The 23,292-nt window shown below is 31.6% G+C and overlaps 1 protein-coding gene across 1 annotated transcript in view; it reads left to right on the top strand.

Moving 5' to 3' along the window:
• The window catches only part of LOC114325017 (uncharacterized), a 78,876-nt gene that overhangs the window by 38,315 nt on the left and 17,269 nt on the right, over positions 1-23,292 (top strand). Inside the window, exons 9-10 of the mRNA XM_050660901.1 lie at positions 3,951-4,418; positions 16,040-16,507. Of these exons, the coding sequence (XP_050516858.1) occupies positions 3,951-4,418; positions 16,040-16,507 (936 nt within the window). The remainder of the gene's footprint in view (positions 1-3,950; positions 4,419-16,039; positions 16,508-23,292) is intronic.

Raw genomic sequence — 23,292 nt, forward strand, 5'->3', positions numbered from 1 at the left:
ATTTTTTAAATCTGGCGTTTAACACTTAAAACATTTCTGCATTTTTAAGAAACGTCTTCGAATGCATTTCCAAAGTGAGTTATTGACATAAGGTCTGATAAGGTAATTAATTTATGGGGAATTCAGTTTGTTAAACTGAACACACCAAAAACATCTGGTTAGGGATACATTTCGTTTCGTAAAGCTTAGCGGGCCCTTCTTAGCATCTGATTTGTATATTAAATGTGAATTTTATATGACCCATCTTATTTCGTTTTGAGAAAAGTTATTAAAAATTAAAATTAGCAAAAATAGTAATTAAAGAATGTCGCCACATAAACATAGACGGTTGCGTTTCGATTCTATTTGAGTCTCTTACCATCCTCTGACACATGTTTATATTCCATTCATTTATGTACAGCTGGTTCCTAAAAAAACTGGAATACGACTCATAGTAAGATTTGATTATTTTGAGCAGTGTATTTGATTGGTCTGACATTATATTATATTTCGTATGACAGACTGTCAAAGTCAGTTAAAATAAACAAACAAACAACTTATTACATACGTCGGAAAATGAAAGAATACCCATGAACGATCATATCAATCGCTTATTTTGTATTTGCTGTCATTTTCTATAACAACCGTTTGTTATTTATAGAAAAAGATAGCAAATACAAAATAAGTGATTGATGTGATCGTTCATGGGTATTCTTTCATTTTTCCGACTGATGTTAATTCATAAATTGTAATAATTACATACTAGGTCCGGTATTTCAATAGCTACTGAAGCTTTTGCTTAGCTAAGGGCCGGTATTTCAATAGCTACTTAAGCTTTTGCTTAGCTAAGCCTGTGTCAAAAGTTAAGGAGAAGCTTAAGCTGGGTGCCGTATTTCCATCATTCTCTTAACTAAACTGATGCTCAGCTGTAAAGTTAATTGGTTTGGTACCTCTGAATACGTCAAAGTGCCAGAGCTAACTGTTCTGAGGTAAAAACCACTACGGTTGACATTTAATTTTATCTTGTCATCTGTATCAATGTTATTTTTACTTCACTTAATTTTGTGTACATGGTACATGTGTTTTTAGTTTATTGTCTATATTTTCTCTGGTTATATTTTTATTTTTATTTTGCATAAGCAATAGATCCGTCTTTGTAATTTTGTTTATTGGATATATTCCTAAAAATGTCAAATTGGAATGTAAGTTTATTTTTGTAAAATAAATATACCTACCAAGCATTGTAGAAATAATCAATTTTCATGTGCCTACACCTTCCAAAAGTAGTAAGAATTTTAATAATCGTTATTACGATTAATAAATTCATAGATTATTATTTAATAATCCAATAATATCGTTATTACTTAAAAGTTGGTTTTCAAAACAACTCTATAATTAATAGATAATCTATAGAAATAACCTCAAAAAACAGAAAACAAATTTTAAGCAAAGGCTTAAACCAACTCCCGCGCGAGCTTAAAATTATTTGGTTTAAGCCTAGGCTTAAGCCTCAAATTGAAGTAGAAATACAGGCATCTAAGCTTAAGCAAAGGCTTAAAGTAAGCTTTGGCTTAAGTGAGGTTGGAAATACCGGCCCTTAGCCTGTGTCAAAAGTTAAGGAGAAGCTTAAACTGGGTGCCGTATTTCCATCATTCCCTTAACTAAACTGATGCTCAGCTGTATAGTTAATTGGTCTGGTACCTCTGAATACGTCAAAATGCCAGAACTAACTGTTCTGAGGTAGAAACCACTACTGTTCACATTTAATTTTATCTTGTTATCTGTATCAACGTCATTTACTTCATTTAATTTTGAGCACATGGTATGTAGTACATGTGTTGTTAGTTTATTGTCTTTATTTTCTCTGGTTATATTTTTATTGTTATTTTGCATAAGCAATAGTTTATTTTTGTAAAATAAATATACCTACCAAGCATTGTAGAAATACACAATTTTCATGTGCCTACACCCTCCAAAAGTAGTAAGAATTTTAATGATCGTTATTACGATTAATAAATTAATAGATTAATAGATTATTATTTAATAATCTAATAATAAAGTTATTACTAAAAAGTTGGTTTTTAATAGTTATTTTTCTACAACCGTGTTAAAAATGCATTTTTTAGCACTCTATACGTGCGTTAAAAATGCTACTTTAAGGCACTAGTGCTTTAAAAATTTTATGGCACTGCAATTCGTATTGATCGTATAGGTAAAAATTGCATTTTTAACACGGTTGTAGAAAAAATAACTTTATAATTAATAATCTATAGAAATAACCTCAAAAAACAGAAAACAAATTTTAAGCAAAGGCTTAAACCAACTCCCGCCCGAGCTTAAAATTATTTGGTTTAAGCCTAGGCTTAAGCCTCAAATTGAAGTGGAAATACAGTCATCTAAGCTTAATCAAAGGCTTAAAGTAAGCTTTGGCTTAAGTGAGGTTGGAAATACCGGCCCCAAGGTCTAAATTCTTATATTAGTTTGAATTTCTGCATTTTATAAAGAGTATAATATAAATGATAGTTTTTACATAAAATAGGGTTGTTATCATTTTTATTATTATTAAGGAATAAAACACACGACTTAACTCAACAATATGTATATTAAAGCAAGAATTGTAACCAAATTAAAAAATAACTGGGCACTATCAGAGGCAGCAAAACATGTTAACATAAGCAGAACCACAGTTTTTCTATTAATAAAAAATGGAGGGAACAAGAAACTCTCGAAAGAAAGCGAGGGTCTGGAAGACCAAAACTATACTAAATTTAGGTACGTAAAAATAAAATTAATAAAAAGGTAAGGTATATTATATAAAATTAATATTTTGTAATATCTCCATCACCAGTGATAACAGCTTGTAGTCTTCGGTCCATCTGCGTGAAAGGAACTATGAAATTGTCTTCTTCAGAGAGTTCTTCCCAAACATTGCTTTCTTTCGAGAGTTTCTTCTCTCCATCTTTTATTAATATTAAAAACGGTTGTTCTGCTTATAGTGACCAACCATCTTCTAATTTCGTTACAATTCTTGATTTTAGTTCTTGGCCAGCATGTGGAGCCATTTTTTGAGGTTGAACAGAATAAGTTATCTGACAAATTTTAAGATTTGGCATTGACAGTGACATTATGTAAATAATAAGTATTTATCCTTCAAAATAAACTGTTCAATTTTCTACAAAGAGTCGTATCAGTTTTTTTGGAACCAGCTTTACATAGACTTTCCACTCTTTCCCTTATCGTTCCATTCTTTACATGAACATTTAACGTGTGGTCTCCCCCTTAGTCATTTGCAACTCCATGGTTTATAATGTTTAATTATTTGGTTCCATCTGTACTTCGCCTGTGTTAGAGAATGTTCAGCAAATTTCCAGTTGTTTAATTTTTGCTACATGAGTTGAAAGATCGTTGACTTATTCTTTCGCACGATTGCTCTTGTTAACGTGCCTTACAAGTTTCCTTGACTTTGGTGATTAACTTGGCAAGAGTCTCTCTGTCTTGAGTTATTCTGAATAGTTGTTCGTCTCTCCGTCTCCCGGCCCATTCTTGTTTTATCCGAAGACGAAAGAAGTGGAAGATATTAGAGCATCCACCCTAAAGGCCTGATTCATCACCTTCCGACTTTTACATCTTTTGGCCACTGAATGTAATCGTTTTCAGTCGGACGAAGAAGTACAAAATTTCGTACAAGATATTTTGGGCAGCAACTACAACAAGTTTTTAAGCGGGGTATATAATATTTTTTTTCTGGGTCTAAATTGGGTTCCAATTAAACAAGCTTCATAACTACATGATCAAAAGTTGATGTTAGAACCAATAAAAATACATTTTTGCAAATTGTTGAGTTATTGCTTTTTACTGTAACCCGACGGTAGATTTTTGTACGCTTTCAAAGCATTTTAGGTCGTTTATATTATAACAAAAATAAGTAAACAAATAAATAAATTCGTATTTTTAATATAAACTTTTTTTAGAAAAAAGAAATTAGAGTGTATGATATACAAGAGACACTGTAACAAGTACAGATATGCAAGAAGTGCTTTAGAACATGAAAATTTGCACCCAGTTGATAAGTCTTTCAGCTACCCTTTGTCTACAACCCTCCAGGGCCATATACAGCGAAAACACAGCAAAACTATAAAAGAAAAAGTGCACACTTGTGTGGTTTGTCCTAAAGTATACAAAAACCTCTCTGGATTACGTCGACACTATTCGTCCAACCACAAAGAACTTGGTGTTGATTACACAGTAGTTTGTGACATTTGTGGAAAAACTTGCGTCACAAAATACCAACTGAAGGAACACAAACAGACTCATACAGGCTTCAAACCATACAAATGTAACATTTGTAACAAGAGCTTTTCCAAAAGCGATTCGTTGAAGGCACATAAGAGAGGTCATACGGGGGAAAAACCATATGTTTGTAATTATTGTGACAAAAGGTTTGCTCATGGTGGTTCATATCGATATCACTTAAAGTTGCACACTGGTGAGGTGTCTCACTTTTGTATTAACTGTAATAAAGGATATATATCCTTGAGTAATTTGAGGTTTCATATGAAAAACTGTCGTGAAATAAACATTAAAAGTGAAATAGACATTAAAAGTGAACCACTTGAAACAAAATAGACATAGACGGCTGTGTTTTGATTCAATAATTCGAGTCTCTAGGTCTGACATATGTTTCTAGGTATTCCCGTCATCAGAGAGATCTGTAAGAAGACTAGACTGAACCAAAATTGGTAAATATATTAAAATAGTATACCAACGAATGCCTTTAGCGACCTCTAAAGAGGAAAGATAAAGTGTGTTTCGATAGCGATTAAGGTAAACTGCAAACCCAAGCTTAATCATGCCACTAAGAGCGAAGCTCGGAATATTTCTATTCCACTAAGGCATTAACAGTTTACCCATCTAAATCACTATTTGTACTCTGCGTCGAGTAAGAACGTGAAACAAAATAAACATAGTGTGACGGATATCTTTTTAGGACGACCGACGCAGTAAAACACAGGTTACAACCAAAGTAAATATATTTAGGATATTTATATACAGTTCAAAGTAAATAAAATAAAATATATTCTGATTCTATGTTGCCCCGTTGCGGAGAAGGCTTCCTTTATGGATGGCTGCACACGAAAAATAAAATTAATATTATCAAAAAAATATCCTTACATCTCGCTACAGTGCAAGGTACAAACTGTCACTCAATAAAAATATTAATAATTATACGGGCATCCATAATATTCTGATCGGAAGCCGTTCACTCCATGGCTCTCGTTTAATTACGAGCGGCGAATCTCTTTAATACGGAGTCTTACTACTCAGGGCGGCCTACCTGTTCAATCCACTGGCTGGCCTGGGAGCCAAAGCTGGTCGCTACAGAACTTATTCTTCTCCGCTCAGTTGAAGCGTTTTACATGTCTGCTCAAATAAGAACAGGGATAGAACCAACTATAAAAATACTTTGGGTCGAAATGGAGCTAAAGAAGAAGGAACAGGCATATAAAGCTTCTTGCGAGACGGCAGCTCATTTGTTGTGCGGTGGCAGGTCGTGGAATCGTTAGGGGGGGAGTAAGAGGGTTTAAAGAAGACTAACTACCATAACCAAATAAGCAAAGGATACTTACACAAACTTAAAGACTTTCCTACTATTTAAAGAAATTTGGACGCCGTTTGAAAAATCCTCAAATTCACATATCGAGTACTTACTGGACATATTTCGTATTTATGGGAACCAGTTTAGGGACATTCATCTTAGATTCCTCGTTGGGTCAAACTGGGCTATTATTTACCATCCTATGGCCTCTATGCCATTTCTTTTTCTTTACTTTAAAACGTATTTCGCTTGTATTAGACATCTGGTTAATAATTTTCCAAAAAAAGGTTACAGAAATAAAAATAGGTACATTTTATAATGTTTATTTAAACCTTTAGATTTTATTTATACTTTGAGAATAAATATGTTCTCAAACAGGAAATGAATAGTAAAAATAAATATAAATTTTTAACAAGACTTTACCATGGACAATAATGATTTTACAATATTTTCTTACTTCCAAAAATACACAAAGTTTATTATTTCACATTATTTTTACATACATAATAACTTTTTAGAGCAGTGTATCAAAACAAAGTTTGACTTATGCTGTCAAGTCAAACGTCACAAACGTCACATTTTATCTAATTTACATAAAACTTTCCGTGAGTCCATGTTGAAAACAAACTATTAAAATATTTAAAACCTTTACCAAATTAATATCCACTTGGAATTTAATTAAAAACAAATATTATTTTATACCTTTTTTTTAAAACAAAATCCATCGTCACACTTGGCACTTAACCAAAATTTTCCATTCAGGATAAAGGGGAGGCATTCAATTCATAACCAAACAGGAAACAGGATAAGTTGATACCAAATCATAAATCACATCATGGAATCAGGAATTGGATACAGGGACATGACCATAACATCATAAAAACTGGAAAAGCATCTCAATACCATAGAATCGCACACTTCTTTACCGGCATACCAAACTGCGTCACAATAATACTGTATACACGATTTTCACATAAATATATCCAACGTAATGTTGTGAAATTTTGTACCAGTATTCCATAATATTTACAGGACAAATTGCAAGTCCTTCACTTCGTTTACCATAACGAAAAAAACCAATTTTAAGCCGGAAAGTGCGGTTCTCTGCGAGTCTGTGAGTTCTACCACGTAAAGCGATGTTTATCTCTCAAACATGCCTTTAGAACTACTTGCTTTCTTCTTCATGTCTCTCGCGCGTCAAGCCGATCATTCTTTCGGCTGAAGACATTGAATTATCGTCCAAGACAACTCAACGATCTTTCAAAATTCAGGCCAATAATAACAAAAATGCTTCCCGCTCAAAAGAAAAAGAAATATACCAGAACTTTTCAAGGATTCATTCTAGAATAACGAATGTTTACACAAATAAACAGGAAATTTCCTAACGTTTTTCAGTGTTGCGAAATATTGAAATATTTCCAACAGGAGCGGCTTAGGAAATTTAAATGATATATAAACTCGCAAAATGAATTAGAAAAATAGATATTTTTCTTGGGATAGGATATAAAATTAATGAATGCAATTAACAAAACATTGTAGCGGAAATTTGTAATGCTACACAGTAACCTCCTTAAGTATGCTCTGGGCCTCGAATGCTTAGGAGAAGTGGAAATGTGTGGGGTATTGTGTTGTGCGAACGTTGGAGTGCCAACGGTTCTATCTCTCGATGTGGTGCTGAAGGCATATCAGTACAATAGTCGATTGCGTTTGGATTCAATTCGAGTCTGTTACCATCATCTGACACATGTTTCTGGGCCTAGTTTCTAGGTCTAAAAATCTCTAGATCTAAATCTCTAGTTTCTAGGTCTAAAAATAAGTAAACAAATAAATAAATTCGTATTTTTAATAAAACCTTTTTTTAGAAAAAAGAAATTTAACTGCAAGATATGTAACAAGGCATACAGAAATGCAAGAAGTGCTTTAGAACACGAAAATTGGCACACGGGTGACAAGCCTTTCAAATGCGAACAGTGTGATCGTAGCTATCCTTTATCTAGAACCCTGAAGGATCACATAAAGCGAAAACACAGCAAAACTATAAAAGAAGAAGTGCATAGCTGTATGGTCTGTCCTAAAGAATACAGAAGCCGCCCCAATTTGCTTCGACACTACTATTCCAAACACAAGGAACTTGATGTTGATTATTCAGTAGAATGGGAAATAAGCCACAATATTATTAAAAAATGATTTTTATTAACGTTTCGACGCCCAAATCGGGTGCCGTTGTCAAAATACAAAATACTATTAATATAAACAAAAATGTTGTTGCTTAGTAAAAAAATTCTTCTAATAATTTATTTAATTTGACTCATTTACATCGGCAATTCAGATACATATGATACATTTTAAAGTAGAAGACTTTAAAATGATATTGCCAATATTTATGAGTTGCGTTCCTGGGACGACTTTACTGAAAGATAGTTCATTCGATTACATGAAATCAACCCCAACTCAAGAATATCCGTCACAAAAAAAAAAAATCATAGCATGTAATCTGTCTTTAAAAAGACAACCACATGCAACGGTGACATTAAAATTCTCGCGTTAGAGATCTCATAGTAAATCACGAGGGAAAACCAGGAAAAACCTCGTGATACTATCCCGACATCGTAAGTATTTGGTCTTACATTTAATTTACTCTCAAAATTAATACCAAATTCTGACTTTACTATAATTTTGTTTAAATTATAAATAATATCAATAATACATGGGTATATAAGTAATACTAAAATATAAAATATGTACTAACTCGACTATTGACTTACTAATTGTGGTATTTTCTTTCTATTGACTTCCTCTTTTAGTATGGGTATCCACATCCTACTGCATTCCACCGAGGAATTTGCGACACAATTGGTTTCGTTTAGCATAATTAGAGCCGCTTCTTTGATTTTTCTCTTTTTACTATCTGTTTCTTTCAGGACTATACTTGAATCTCTCCACTGAACTCTATGTTCATTATCCCATGCGTGTTGACATATTTGAGATCTATCAAATTCTCTATTTTTAATATGAGATTGATGTTCACTTATTCTAACGTTTATTTTCACTTATTTCAACTAAATAATGAATTTTATAAACAAAATTTTGGTCTAGCAATGGGCTCCTCTTTATCTCCATTATTGGCTAATATATTTATGGAGGATTTCGAAACTAATATCATTTCTAAACAAAATTTAAAACCCACTGTATGGTGGAGATATGTAGATGATGTGTTTTCAATATGGCCTCATAGATCAGAATTGTTGGATACATTCCTGAATATTATAAACGATCAAGAAGAGACAATAAAATTTACAATGGAAAAGGAATATAATAACACCCTGCCTTTCCTCGATGTTTTAGTCTTAAAGAAGGATACTGGATATGAGACTCAAGTGTATAGAAAACCAACACATACCAACAGATATCTCAATTACAAATCAAATCACAACATCAACGTTAAAAAGGGAATCATAAAATCCTTATATGATAGAGCCAAAATTACTTGTTCTAACGAAAATTCCTTTTTAGAAGAAAAACAATTCTTAACATCTGTTTTATTAAAAAATGATTATCCTTTATCGTTTATAAATAAGGAATTGTCAAGATTGGATCGAATGGAACAGAACAACATAGAACGGGATCCTACAACATTCACAAGAAATAATACGAGGAAAATATCAATACCATACATAAAAGGACTATCCGAGAAACTTAAAACAATAGGAAATAAATTCAACATTTCAACAACATTCAAAACAACCAACACATTGAGATCTATTCTATCTAAAACTAAACCTAACAATGAACAAGAAAGGACAAAGAATTGTATTTATAAAATACCTTGTGAATGCGAACAGTTTTATATAGGTGAAACATCAAGACCATTAAACGTTAGAATAAGTGAACATCAATCTTATATTAAAAATAGAGAATTTGATAGATCTCAAATATGTCAACACGCATGGGATAATGAACATAGAGTTCAGTGGAGAGATTCAAGTATAGTCCTGAAAGAAACAGATAGTAAAAAGAGAAAAATCAAAGAAGCGGCTCTAATTATGCTAAACGAAACCAATTGTGTCGCAAATTCCTTGGTGGAATGCAGTAGGATGTGGATACCCATACTGAAAGAGGAAGTCAATAGAAAGAAAATACCACAATTAGTAAGTCAATAGTCGAGTTAGTACATATTTTATATTTTAGTATTACTTATATACCCATGTATTATTGATATTATTTATAATTTAAACAAAATTATAGTAAAGTCAGAATTTGGTATTAATTTTGAGAGTAAATTAAATGTAAGACCAAATACTTACGATGTCGGGATAGTATCACGAGGTTTTTCCTGGTTTTCCCTCGTGATTTACTATGAGATCTCTAACGCGAGAATTTTAATGTCACCGTTGCATGTGGTTGTCTTTTTAAAGACAGATCACATGCTATGATTTTTTTTTTTTTGTGACGGATATTCTTGAGTTGGGGTTGATTTCATGTAATCGAATGAACTATCTTTCAGTAAAGTCGTCCCAGGAACGCAACTCATAAATATTGGCAATATCATTTTAAAGTCTTCTACTTTAAAATGTATCATATGTATCTGAATTGCCGATGTAAATGAGTCAAATTAAATAAATTATTAGAAGAATTTTTTTACTAAGCAACAACATTTTTGTTTATATTAATAGTATTTTGTATTTTGACAACGGCACCCGATTTGGGCGTCGAAACGTTAATAAAAATCATTTTTTAATAATATTGTGGCTTATTTCCCATTCTAAATAGTTAAAATTGTAAAAATGCCACAAGAAAATAGCTTCAGAACAACATTATTCAGTAGCTTGTGACATTTGTGGAAAAACTTTCAGCAGAAGAAACCATCTGAAAAGGCACGAACTAATTCATACAGGCCCCAAACTATACAAATGTAACATTTGTAACAAGAGCTTTTCCAGTCAAGCTCACTTGAAGTTACATACCAGAATCCATACAGGGGAGAGACCATATGTCTGCAATTATTGCAACAAAAGGTTTTCTCAAAGTGCTCCTTATCATTATCATTTGATGACACACACTGGTAAGAGGTGTCACTTTTGTATTAACTGTAACAAAGGATATATCTCCTTGCTTAATTTGAGGATTCATATGAAAAAGTGTCATATAAAATACGAAATTACAAGTGAAATAGACATTAAAAGTGAACCACTTGAGTTGGTCGGAAACTAGTGATCTACTACTACTATTACATGTCGGTTTATAACGTTCTCCGCCGTTTTCCGATTTTAAATCGCCACTTCATCCGGTTTTTCCATAGGTCCTCTTCTAAGTTTCTTTCTCAGACCTTTGTCTATTCCTTAACTCCAACATTATCTCTACCTAGTTTTCTCGTTCCTTCGGTATTCGTTGTTCATCCATTCTTTGTATATGTCCGGACCAGATAAGTTGTTTTGTTGATAAGTTACCCGTGATTGTTCGTTTGATTCCCATTATTTCTCTAATGCATTCGTTGGTAATCCTTTCGCTTACAGATCTTCTTGCTGCTCTTCTCCAAAAATAGTCCAGGGCGGATCTGTTTTAAGATGGACGTTGAGAGGTGACTCAAATTTTTTTGCAGAAATTGCTTGAAACTATCTTAAATAATATTTGAGTTATCCTCCCACTCAAAATGGTCCGGAACATTGTTTAAATAATCAAAATGTCAAAATATGAAGGAAAAATTCGATTTTTTTATTGGTTTTTTGATTAGAACTTTAAAACTATTCATGACTGAGAAAAGTTGGACTGACATAAAAGTTGCGTTATTAAATTTGCTACAATATAGAATTGGTTAAAAATTTAAAAAATAGTCACCCTTGTTGCAAAATAGCAATAATTGCGAAGAAAACCATACAAAAACAAGTATTCTCATTTTACGTTTTTCAACCATTTATGCCACACTTAGGACCTTCATATTTTATCCAGAAAACTTTATGATATAGTAAAACAGCACTGTAAATTTCATTAAGATCGGATTAATAGATTTTGCAAAATAAATTCATTTTTTTTTAATGTTGCAGGACTGAAAATAAAGCAGATAGCAAGTTGAATTTTTTTTTTGCTTATAGAAGTGTACCGTACCTTTCATTTGCAATTTGCAGAATTAAAATCGATTAATTACCACAGCGTCAGGAAATTTTTTAAATAAACATTAATTTTTGGTGCTGCGCGCAGGACAGCGGTGTTCGATTCACACAAGTTGATTTCCACCAAAAATTCTTCCAATCTTTATCTAATATATTATTTTCTTACTCTATATTTTGTTGTATTTTAATATTTTAATTCCACAAAAATCAAACCAAATTTTTTAGTGTTTGTGAAATATTGTTTAAACAATTGTATATGTTTAAAAATAATAAACTTTTATTCTCAAGTTAAAATATATGAACAAAGAAAGTTTTTGCTAAAAAAAGTGTTACTTCAAAGGATAGAGTATGTGCTTTTATTTTGCAATAAACAAATTTATTTATTTATATCGAAATGTAATAAAATTTCAAATGTATCAATCATTATCAAAGGTCATTGGAATGACCAATCAGAGCAAACTATCCGCTATCCTGCGCGTAGCTCCAATAATTAATGTTTATTTAAAAAAATTCCTGACGCCGTAGTAGTTAATCGATTTTAATTTTGCAAATTGCAAGTGAAAGGTCCAGTACACTTCTATGCGCAAAAAAATTTCAACTTGCTATCTGCTTTATTTTCAGTCCTGTAACATTTTAAAAAAAATGAATTTTTTTTGCGAAAGCTGGATTGTAAAATTTATTTTGCAAAATCTATTGAACCGATTTTAATGAAATTTACAGTATTGTTTTACTGTATCATAAAGTTTTTCTGCGTGAAATATGAATGTCCTAAGTCTAGCATAAATGGTTGAAAAACGTAAAATGCGAATACTTGTTTTTGTATGGTTTTTTTTCGCAATTATTGCTATTTTGCAACAAGGGTGACTATTTTTTAAATGTTTAACTAATTCTATATTATAGGAAATATAATTATGCAACTTTTATTTCAGTACAACTTTTCTCGGAAATGAATACTTTTAAAGTTATAATAAAAAAACGAAGAAAAAAATCGAATTTTTTCTTCATTTTTTGACATTTTGATTATTTAAACAATGTTCCGGACCTTTTTTAGAGGGAAGCAATTTCTGCAAAAAAATTTGGGTCACATCTCAACGTCCAAATGTACTAATATTTTTACAGATGTGCCCTGGTCTAAAATCCATTTTCGTTGTTCTCAACGTTGCCAATGTTCTTTCTTCAGTGGTCATACCTCGCAACTCTCTCGAGTAATACTTTTCACTATAGTCCCAGTGAAAGAGGTTTTGAAAGATTTGAACTCGTGCTGTTGGTTTAGAAAGCCAGTATATTGCCGCTGAGATACGGCCGTTTACAGATGCTATACAAAGATATTACAGACAAAGACATCCACATGGTGGATTTAATAATTTTGAAAAATTTTTACAAATCTCAACAATTTTTCTTTGATTTTGGTTACGTTCTATTCGTTTTAGTTGTTTCATAAGTTCTTCTAATTTATAATATAATAATTTTTACATATTATATAAGATAATAATATTTAATTTGTAATTATATATATTTCTTGACTATTATAAATAATTTTAAAAATGTAAATAAATTCGTTTATTTTTAATATTCTATGTATTTTCTTTTCGTTAATTTAAAAACAGATTAAACTCTAGTTTTTTCCTTTTGAAACAAAAATTCTTAAAATTCAATAAAACAACACTACGGATAATTTATTCTACTAAACAAATACACTCACCGGCAGAGATAACGGGCACCCCAAAAAATGGGTAATTTTTAATGTCTTGTATTTCCTAAACCTGATGTCCGATTTAAGTAATTTTTTTAATATGTTATAGCCTTATTCTTTATCAATATCGCTGTAATAATATTGTTGCTAGACAGGTACATTGTCATTGTATACAGGGTGTACGAATCAAACTGTGTTTTTTTCTCAAACTTTGGAACACCCTGTGGAATGTTCTAGCTTTTATAAAATACTGAAATTATAACCAAACTATAGCCTCAAGTTTTCTTAACATTCTGTTTTTTGATTCGTTCGCTTATGTTGGATAATAAAAAAGTTAAGCACTTTAACAACTATGGGCCATTCCACGAACATACGCCTGTTTTGGATTACTTCGACAACGAATATTTTACTGTGCAACATAAGAAGTACGAAAGTAAATGGCGCTAATAATTATTCCAATAAACAACAATGTAATTTGCAATTTACTTTCATTCTTCTTATTTTGCACAGTAAAATATTCGTTATCGAAGTACAGTAGACTCGCGATTATCCGAGGTAATTGGGACCGTGACTACCTCGGATACCAAAAAACTCGGTTAACACTGAAATCGGTTATATTGATAGAAAAACACGTAAATAACCATAGCTGTGGATATTTTAATGACAAAACTAATACAGTTCTATCTATAAGAGATAAAAACATTTATCTTATCAATATTACTGTTTAAAAAAGTCCTTTGATTGATTTTTGCGTAAGCTTCAATCCTCTTTTTGAGGCGGCAATGTTGCACCAAGGTTGAAAGTTGTAACTCACCAGTTATGACTTTTGCCTCGGTTAACCGAGGGGCTCGGATAATCGCGAGTCTACGGTAATCCAAAACAGGCGTATGTTCGTGGAATACGGTATACCCCTGTTTTTCGTTAATACAGGGTGTTTTTAAATAAGTACGGCAAACTTTAAGGGGTAATTCTGCATGATAAAATAAAGACAGTTTGCTTTATAAACGTATGCCCGCAAATGCTTCGTTTCCGAGATAGGGGGTGTTGAAATTGTTCTTACAAACTGACGATTTATTTATTTCTCTAAAACGGTTTGTGATATGCAAATGAAATTTGGTAGATTTTAAGAGGTAGTTATTGCGCATTTTTTGGCATACAATTAAGAATTTTATATTCACCATTGGCGTGCATACGGGTATAAATATTTGAGATATATCCCGTATGCACGCCAATGGTGAATATAAAATTCTCAATTGTATGCCAAAAAATGCGCAATAACTAGCTCTTAAAATCTACCAAATTTCATTTGCATATCACAAACCGTTTTAGAAGAATAAATAAATCGTCAGTTTGTAAGAACAATTTCAACACCCCCTATCTCAGAAACGAAGTATTTGCGGGCATAAGTTTATAAAGCAAACTGTCATTATTTTATCATGCAGAATTACCCCTTAAAGCTTGCCGTACTTATTGAAAAATACCCTGTATTGACGAGAAACAGGGGTAGTTGTTAAAGTGCCTAACTTTTTTATTATCCAACATAAGCTAATGAATAAAAAAACAGAATGTTAAGAAAATCTGTGGCTATAGTTGGGCTTTAATTTTAGTATTTTATAAAAGCTAGAACATTCCACAGGGTGTTCCAAAGTTTGAGAAAAAAACACAGTTTGATTCGTACACCCTGTATACAATGACAATGTACCTGTCTAGCAACAATATTATTACAGCGATATTGATAAAGAATAAGGCTATAACATATTAAAAAAATTACTTAAATCGGACATCAGGTTTAGGAAATACAAGACATTAAAAATGACCCATTTTTTAGGTGCCCGTTTTCTCTGCCGGTGAGTGTAGTATACAACGTGAAAGATAGATTTTTTTAGGTAATTATGTTTATTTACAATCTACATCATTAAAAGAGTATTAAGTTTTGTTCCATGTTTTTGGGCATGAAGAAGGGACTTTCAATGAAGTCTCATCTTATTCTATTTATGTTCAAGTTTTAAAATAGGTCCTGAGGCCAGGTTCTATCTAGTCTCCTTGTGGCAGGGTCATTATGGAATAATTCCCTTACTAACTCATTTTCATGGTGAATGGCACGCTCATTTTGTGACTCCGTGGCTCGATGGATTTCTTCCCTGATGAAAGGCTTATTTAAGTCTTCGTGAAGTGTTTGATTACTTACGTACCATGGTGCATCCACTATTGATCTTAGAACTTTAGACTAAAATCTTTGGATGATATTCAGTGATGTTGACTTTGCACAGCCCCAGAGGTGTAGTCCGTAATACCAAATAGGTTTGAGTATTGCTTTGTACAGAAGAATTTTGTTTTGGATGTTGAGTTTTGATCTGCGCCCAAGGATCCAATTCATTTGCCGAAATTTCAAGTCTAGCTGTCTTCTTTTGGTCTGGATATGTTTCTTCCAAGTAAGACGTTGGTCAAGATGGAGGCCAAGGTATTTAGCGTCTGTTACTGTTGGTATTCGTACATTTTCCATTCTTACAGGTGGGCATGTGTTGTGGCGGTTGGTAAACGTTATTTGAGATGATTTTGTTTTATTTACTTTTGTTCGCCATTTTGTGTACCATTCACATAACAGATAACAAAAATAAGTAAACAAATAAATAAATTCGTATTTTTAATATAAACTTTTTTTAGAAAAAAGAAATTTAAGTGCATGATATACAAAAGACACTGTAACATATACAGAGATGCAAGAAGTGCTTTAGAACATGAAAATTTGCACCCAGTTGATAAGCCTTTCAGCTACTCTTTGTCTACAACCCTCCAGGACCATATACAGCGAAAACACAGCAAAACTATAAAAGAAAAAGTGCACACCTGTGTGGTTTGTCCGAAAGTATACAAAAACCTCTCTGGATTGCATCGACACTATTCGTCCAACCACAAAGAACTTGGTGTTGATTATACAGTAGCTTGTGACATTTGTGGAAAAACTTGCGTCACAAAATACCAACTGAAGGAACACAAACAGACTCATACAGGCTTCAAACCATACAAATGTAACATTTGTAACAAGAGCTTTTCCAAAAACGATTCGTTGAAGGCACATAAAAGAGGTCATACGGGGGAGAAACCATATGTTTGTAATTATTGTGACAAAAGGTTTGCTCACGGTAGTTCATATCGATATCACTTGAAGACACACACTGGTGAGATGTCTCACTTTTGTCTTCATTGTAACAAAGGATATATATCCTTGAATAATTTGAGGTTTCATATGAAAAACTGTCGTGAAATTAACATTAAAAGTGAAATAGACATTAAAAGTGAACCACTTGAAACAGAATAAACAGATACGATTGCGTTTCGATTCAGTTCGAGTCTCTTACCATCCTCTGACACGTGTTTCTAAATTTTCCCGTCATCAGAGAAACCTGTAAGTAGACTGAACTGAACCAAAGCGCGCCGATTCTTTGGTAAATATATTAAAATAGTATACCAGCGCATGCCTTTAACGACCTCTAACGAGTAAAGATGAAGTGAGTGTCGATAACGATTAAGGTAAACTGCACACCCAAGTGTAATCATGCCACTAAGAGCGATGCTCGGAATATTTCTATTCCACTAATGCATCAACAGTTTACCCATCTAAATCACCATCATCTTGTACTCTCCGTCAAGTAAGAACGTGAAACAAAATAAACATAAATCTAAACGGGAACTGGTGTATGTTTTCAAAAGACTGATAGTGTGTAAATAAATTTATTAAATCAGCTAAGTACTTTCAGCATATTATGCCATCATCAGAGCTATCCTATAAAAAGACTAAGTTGAAAATCTTATTCATAAAAAATTATAAAGTGAAACTTACGTCTTATAGGTGTAAAAACCTCAAAAGAAGAGAAAACTTCGAACAAACACATTCTTTAGTTTAAAATAAACCCAGGGATATAACCACTGGTTAGGGTAAAAACCCTTAAATGTTTAAAAATTACATTTAATGTGTTTTTTATAAAATGGCTACCATTCTTACAAACAGCTGTTACTGACAATATTCAAAAACGACAGGCTGCTGACGGAAACAATAGTTCCTAGCGACATCTGTGTTTTTAAAATTATTTAAATTTTTTTTTTTTTTGAAAATGACTAAGTTGTCATATGTAGGTTACTAATTAATGAAATTAATATGAAAACTGAAGTTAAATTTAAATGACAATTGTTAAGTTTAAAGTAAAGTTAAATGTGAAAATAATCAAATTATCAAAGTATTATTAATTATTAAAAAACCAAACAACCAGTCAGTTCTGACCAAATATAGAAGTGAGATAGATGAAAACCAAGGAGAAGCACCGTTGGACAAGCTCAGAGTTCCAAAACTGTTTGAAAACAATATTATTATTAAAAGGCAAATCGAAAATAGTTACTTATTGTAATCAATGAAAGAAAATTCAAATATGTTATAAAGTAATGTTCAAAAAACTAGAGCAATTGTTGGGCATGCTGAATATAACAGTATTAAAGAAACTTCTTAAAGATTGGATCAAATTTACAATTTAATTGAACCTGGGTGTTAACACAATTTTGAGGATTTCTTTTTAATTCCCTGCTAATTTCTAAGTCTTCTAATAAATTCTTTTTTGTATAGTTGTTAATGGGTATACTATGTAGAATCCTACTATCTCTTTGGGGACTGAAGTTATGTTTAGAAGCATGTAAGTGATTGCCAAAACTAGATTTGTCAATCTTAGACAAATGTTCTTTGATGCGTGTTTCCAAAGGTCGCATAGTTCTCCCCACATAAGTAACAGGGCAGTCTCCACAGGACAATTTGTATATACCACTTTTTGATGTTTTTCCAATTTTATCTTTGGTATGAGAAAAAATAGATTTGATATTTTCCTTACATTTGAATGATAGTTTAAGGTTGGGGATGTTATTTAGGATTTTGGCTATATTATCTGAAGGATAACCTATGCATGATATTGATCTATACATAACTGCTGTAGTGGAATTGTTAAGGACAGAATTGTAAGCTAGGGATCTATTCCTTTTACTCCTTAATTTGTTGAGGATGTTATCAACTAAAGTAGGGGAATAACCATTACTATATGCAAGTTGTTTGATAATATCTAATTCTGAATTGAAATTAGTATCTGATAATGGTAGACTAAGTAAACGATGGATGTAGCAATAAAAGGAAGCCATCTTCTGTTGAAAAGGATGGTTAGAAGATCTAGGGATGGTATGGTCAGTCTGAGTAGGTTTTCTAAAGACTGAAAAAATTAATTTACTGTCCATCCTAGTTAAAGTAAGGTCTAGGAAATTTATAGACTTGTTGGACTCGGTTTCTAGAGTGAAATTTATAGCTGGATGTAAATTGTTGAGCAAATAAAGAATATTTTCAGCATCTGTAGAATTGCCATCTATAATAGCCAATACATCATCAACATACCTGAACCAGTATAAGATTTTTTGGAAAGAGTTTTGGTTCGAAGAATTATTATCAAATATGTTAACCTCGAGGTTGTTAAGAAACAAATCTGCTAGCAAAGGTGATAAAGGATTACCCATTGCCAAGCCTTGTGATTGTCTATAAATAATATCGTTAAAGGTGAAGAAATCTTGCGATAAACAAAATTTAAGTAAATCCAACAAGTGAGGAATTGAAACTCTATTAATATTACTTTTAATAAGTAAATTCTCCACTATAGGAATGGTTTCATCTCTAGGTACATTAGTAAACAAATTACTTACATCAAAAGAAACTAGAAAGAAGTCTCTAGGTAAGTTTAAAACTGACAGCTTATTTACTAAATCGGTAGAATTTTTGACAGAATAAGAAGGTTGTAAAGTTATTGTAGATTGTAAAATGGAATTAATGAATTTAGACAATGTAACAACTGGTGTGTTGTAAAAGCTAACCACTGGTCTCATAGGAACATTCGGTTTGTGAATTTTTGGTAAACCATATAGTCTAGGTATTTGAGGATTTGACAAAATGAAGGTTTTTTCTTTCGTTTTATGTAATTGTAGGAAATCTTTATGTTTAGATAAGGTATTTTTTAGGTTAGTGATTAATTTATTTAGAGGATTTCTATCTAAAATGTCAAAGTTGTTATTTCTTAAAAACTCTTCAGTTTTCTGAACATAATCACTATGATGCATGATGATGAGGCAGTTGCCTTTGTCAGCTTTAGTTATGATGAGGTTATTACTTTTCAGTTTGAAGGATAATTGTCTAATCAAATGGAGTTGTTTAAAACATTTGGTTTTAATGTTATTAACATTGTTATTAAATTTGATCAGATCTTTTTGTAAAGAAAGAAAACAATTGCTTTTCAAGTTAGTTTTAGAAATGTTGTCTAAAGGTAAGCTTTCTATAATGGTATCAATATCAACTGAAAATTCCTCAACCATTTTATTGTTAAAAGGTACTAGAGTAGAGAATTTTAAACCTTTGGACAGAAAATCAAGTTCTTTATTAGTAAAAGAGCAAGTTGACAAGTTAACTGTACGTTTGTGAAATCTAAAATTAAAGGAACCCATCAATCTATTAGTGTTTTGACTATTACTGTTGAGATTATTTTTCTTTTTTATCAAATTGTGAAGCTTGTTATTTACTCTATTGAATTTAGACTGTTTTATGTACTCTAAATTATCTAAATGATTAGCTATGGAATCTCTGAAATTATCAAACGGAACCTCTCTTACAATGTTGTCATAAAGTATTTTAAGCTGAACATTAATCTTATCTAAATGTGCATGATGTTTACAAAGTTCTTTTTGAAGAAATTTCCTTTCTATTTGTGACTTAAAATTAAGAGTAGCAGTGGAAGGTACCTTACATTTTGCAAAAGTTGGTGTAACTTTGAATTTAATGCATTTGTGGATGAACCAAATGTCGATGTTCAGCAACTCTCTCTTCTTTGACAGTCTTAGGTATTTACTAAAGTCAACTACCATACTGTAGATAATGAATAGAAAAAGACTGTTTGACTTGTACACACTTCTATATAAATCTAAACGGGAACTGGTGTATGTTTTCAAAAGACTGATAGTGTGTAAATAAATTTATTAAATCAGCTAAGTACTTTCAGCATATTATGCCATCATCAGAGCTATCCTATAAAAAGACTAAGTTGAAAAATCTTATTCATAAAAAATTATAAAGTGAAACTTACGTCTTATAGGTGTAAAAACCTCAAAAGAAGAGAAAACTTCGAACAAACACATTCTTTAGTTTAAAATAAACCCAGGGATATAACCACTGGTTAGGGTAAAAACCCTTAAATGTTTAAAAATTACATTTAATGTGTTTTTTATAAAATGGCTACCATTCTTACAAACAGCTGTTACTGACAATATTCAAAAACGACAGGCTGCTGACGGAAACAATAGTTCCTAGCGACATCTGTGTTTTTAAAATTATTTAAAATTTTTTTTTTTTTTTTTTTGAAAATGACTAAGTTGTCATATGTAGGTTACTAATTAATGAAATTAATATGAAAACTGAAGTTAAATTTAAATGACAATTGTTAAGTTTAAAGTAAAGTTAAATGTGAAAATAATCAAATTATCAAAGTATTATTAATTATTAAAAAACCAAACAACCAGTCAGTTCTGACCAAATATAGAAGTGAGATAGATGAAAACCAAGGAGAAGCACCGTTGGACAAGCTCAGAGTTCCAAAACTGTTTGAAAACAATATTATTATTAAAAGGCAAATCGAAAATATTTACTTATTGTAATCAATGAAAGAGAATTCAAATATGTTATAAAGTAATGTTCAAAAAACTAGAGCAATTGTTGGGCATGCTGAATATAACAGTATTAAAGAAACTTCTTAAAGATTGGATCAAATTTACAATTTAATTGAACCTGGGTGTTAACACAATTTTGAGGATTTCTTTTTAATTCCCTGCTAATTTCTAAGTCTTCTAATAAATTCATTTTTGTATAGTTGTTAATTACATAAAACGAAAGAAAAAACCTTCATTTTGTCAAATCCTCAAATACCTAGACTATATGGTTTACCAAAAATTCACAAACCGAATGTTCCTATGAGACCAGTGGTTAGCTTTTACAACACACCAGTTGTTACATTGTCTAAATTCATTAATTCCATTTTACAATCTACAATAACTTTACAACCTTCTTATTCTGTCAAAAATTCTACCGATTTAGTAAATAAGCTGTCAGTTTTAAACTTACCTAGAGACTTCTTTCTAGTTTCTTTTGATGTAAGTAATTTGTTTACTAATGTACCTAGAGATGAAACCATTCCCATAGTGGAGAATTTACTTATTAAAAGTAATATTAATAGAGTTTCAATTCCTCACTTGTTGGATTTACTTAAATTTTGTTTATCGCAAGATTTCTTCACCTTTAACGATATTATTTATAGACAATCACAAGGCTTGGCAATGGGTAATCCTTTATCACCTTTGCTAGCAGATTTGTTTCTTAACAACCTCGAGGTTAACATATTTGATAATAATTCTTCGAACCAAAACTCTTTCCAAAAAATCTTATACTGGTTCAGGTATGTTGATGATGTATTGGCTATTATAGATGGCAATTCTACAGATGCTGAAAATATTCTTTATTTGCTCAACAATTTACATCCAGCTATAAATTTCACTCTAGAAACCGAGTCCAACAAGTCTATAAATTTCCTAGACCTTACTTTAACTAGGATGGACAGTAAATTAATTTTTTCAGTCTTTAGAAAACCTACTCAGACTGACCATACCATCCCTAGATCTTCTAACCATCCTTTTCAACAGAAGATGGCTTCCTTTTATTGCTACATCCATCGTTTACTTAGTCTACCATTATCAGATACTAATTTCAATTCAGAATTAGATATCATCAAACAACTTGCATATAGTAATGGTTATTCCCCTACTTTAGTTGATAACATCCTCAACAAATTAAGGAGTAAAAGGAATAGATCCCTAGCTTACAATTCTGTCCTTAACAATTCCACTACAGCAGTTATGTATAGATCAATATCATACATAGGTTATCCTTCAGATAATATAGCCAAAATCCTAAATAACATCCCCAACCTTAAACTATCATTCAAATGTAAGGAAAATATCAAATCTATTTTTTCTCATACCAAAGATAAAATTGGAAAAACATCAAAAAGTGGTATATACAAATTGTCCTGTGGAGACTGCCCTGTTACTTATGTGGGGAGAACTATGCGACCTTTGGAAACACGCATCAAAGAACATTTGTCTAAGATTGACAAATCTAGTTTTGGCAATCACTTACATGCTTCTAAACATAACTTCAGTCCCCAAAGAGATAGTAGGATTCTACATAGTATACCCATTAACAACTATACAAAAATGAATTTATTAGAAGACTTAGAAATTAGCAGGGAATTAAAAAGAAATCCTCAAAATTGTGTTAACACCCAGGTTCAATTAAATTGTAAATTTGATCCAATCTTTAAGAAGTTTCTTTAATACTGTTATATTCAGCATGCCCAACAATTGCTCTAGTTTTTTGAACATTACTTTATAACATATTTGAATTTTCTTTCATTGATTACAATAAGTAAATATTTTCGATTTGCCTTTTAATAATAATATTGTTTTCAAACAGTTTTGGAACTCTGAGCTTGTCCGACGGTGCTTCTCCTTGGTTTTCATCTATCTCACTTCTATATTTGGTCAGAACTGACTGGTTGTTTGGTTTTTTAATAATTAATAATACTTTGATAATTTGATTAATTTCACATTTAACTTTACTTTAAACTTAACAATTGTCATTTAAATTTAACTTCAGTTTTCATATTAATTTCATTAATTAGTAACCTACATATGACAACTTAGTCATTTTCAAAAAAAAAAAAAAAAATTTTAAATAATTTTAAAAACACAGATGTCGCTAGGAACTATTGTTTCCGTCAGCAGCCTGTCGTTTTTGAATA

This window comes from Diabrotica virgifera, chromosome 9 (assembly GCF_917563875.1).
Source record: "Diabrotica virgifera virgifera chromosome 9, PGI_DIABVI_V3a".
Lineage (NCBI taxonomy): Eukaryota > Metazoa > Arthropoda > Insecta > Coleoptera > Chrysomelidae > Diabrotica > Diabrotica virgifera.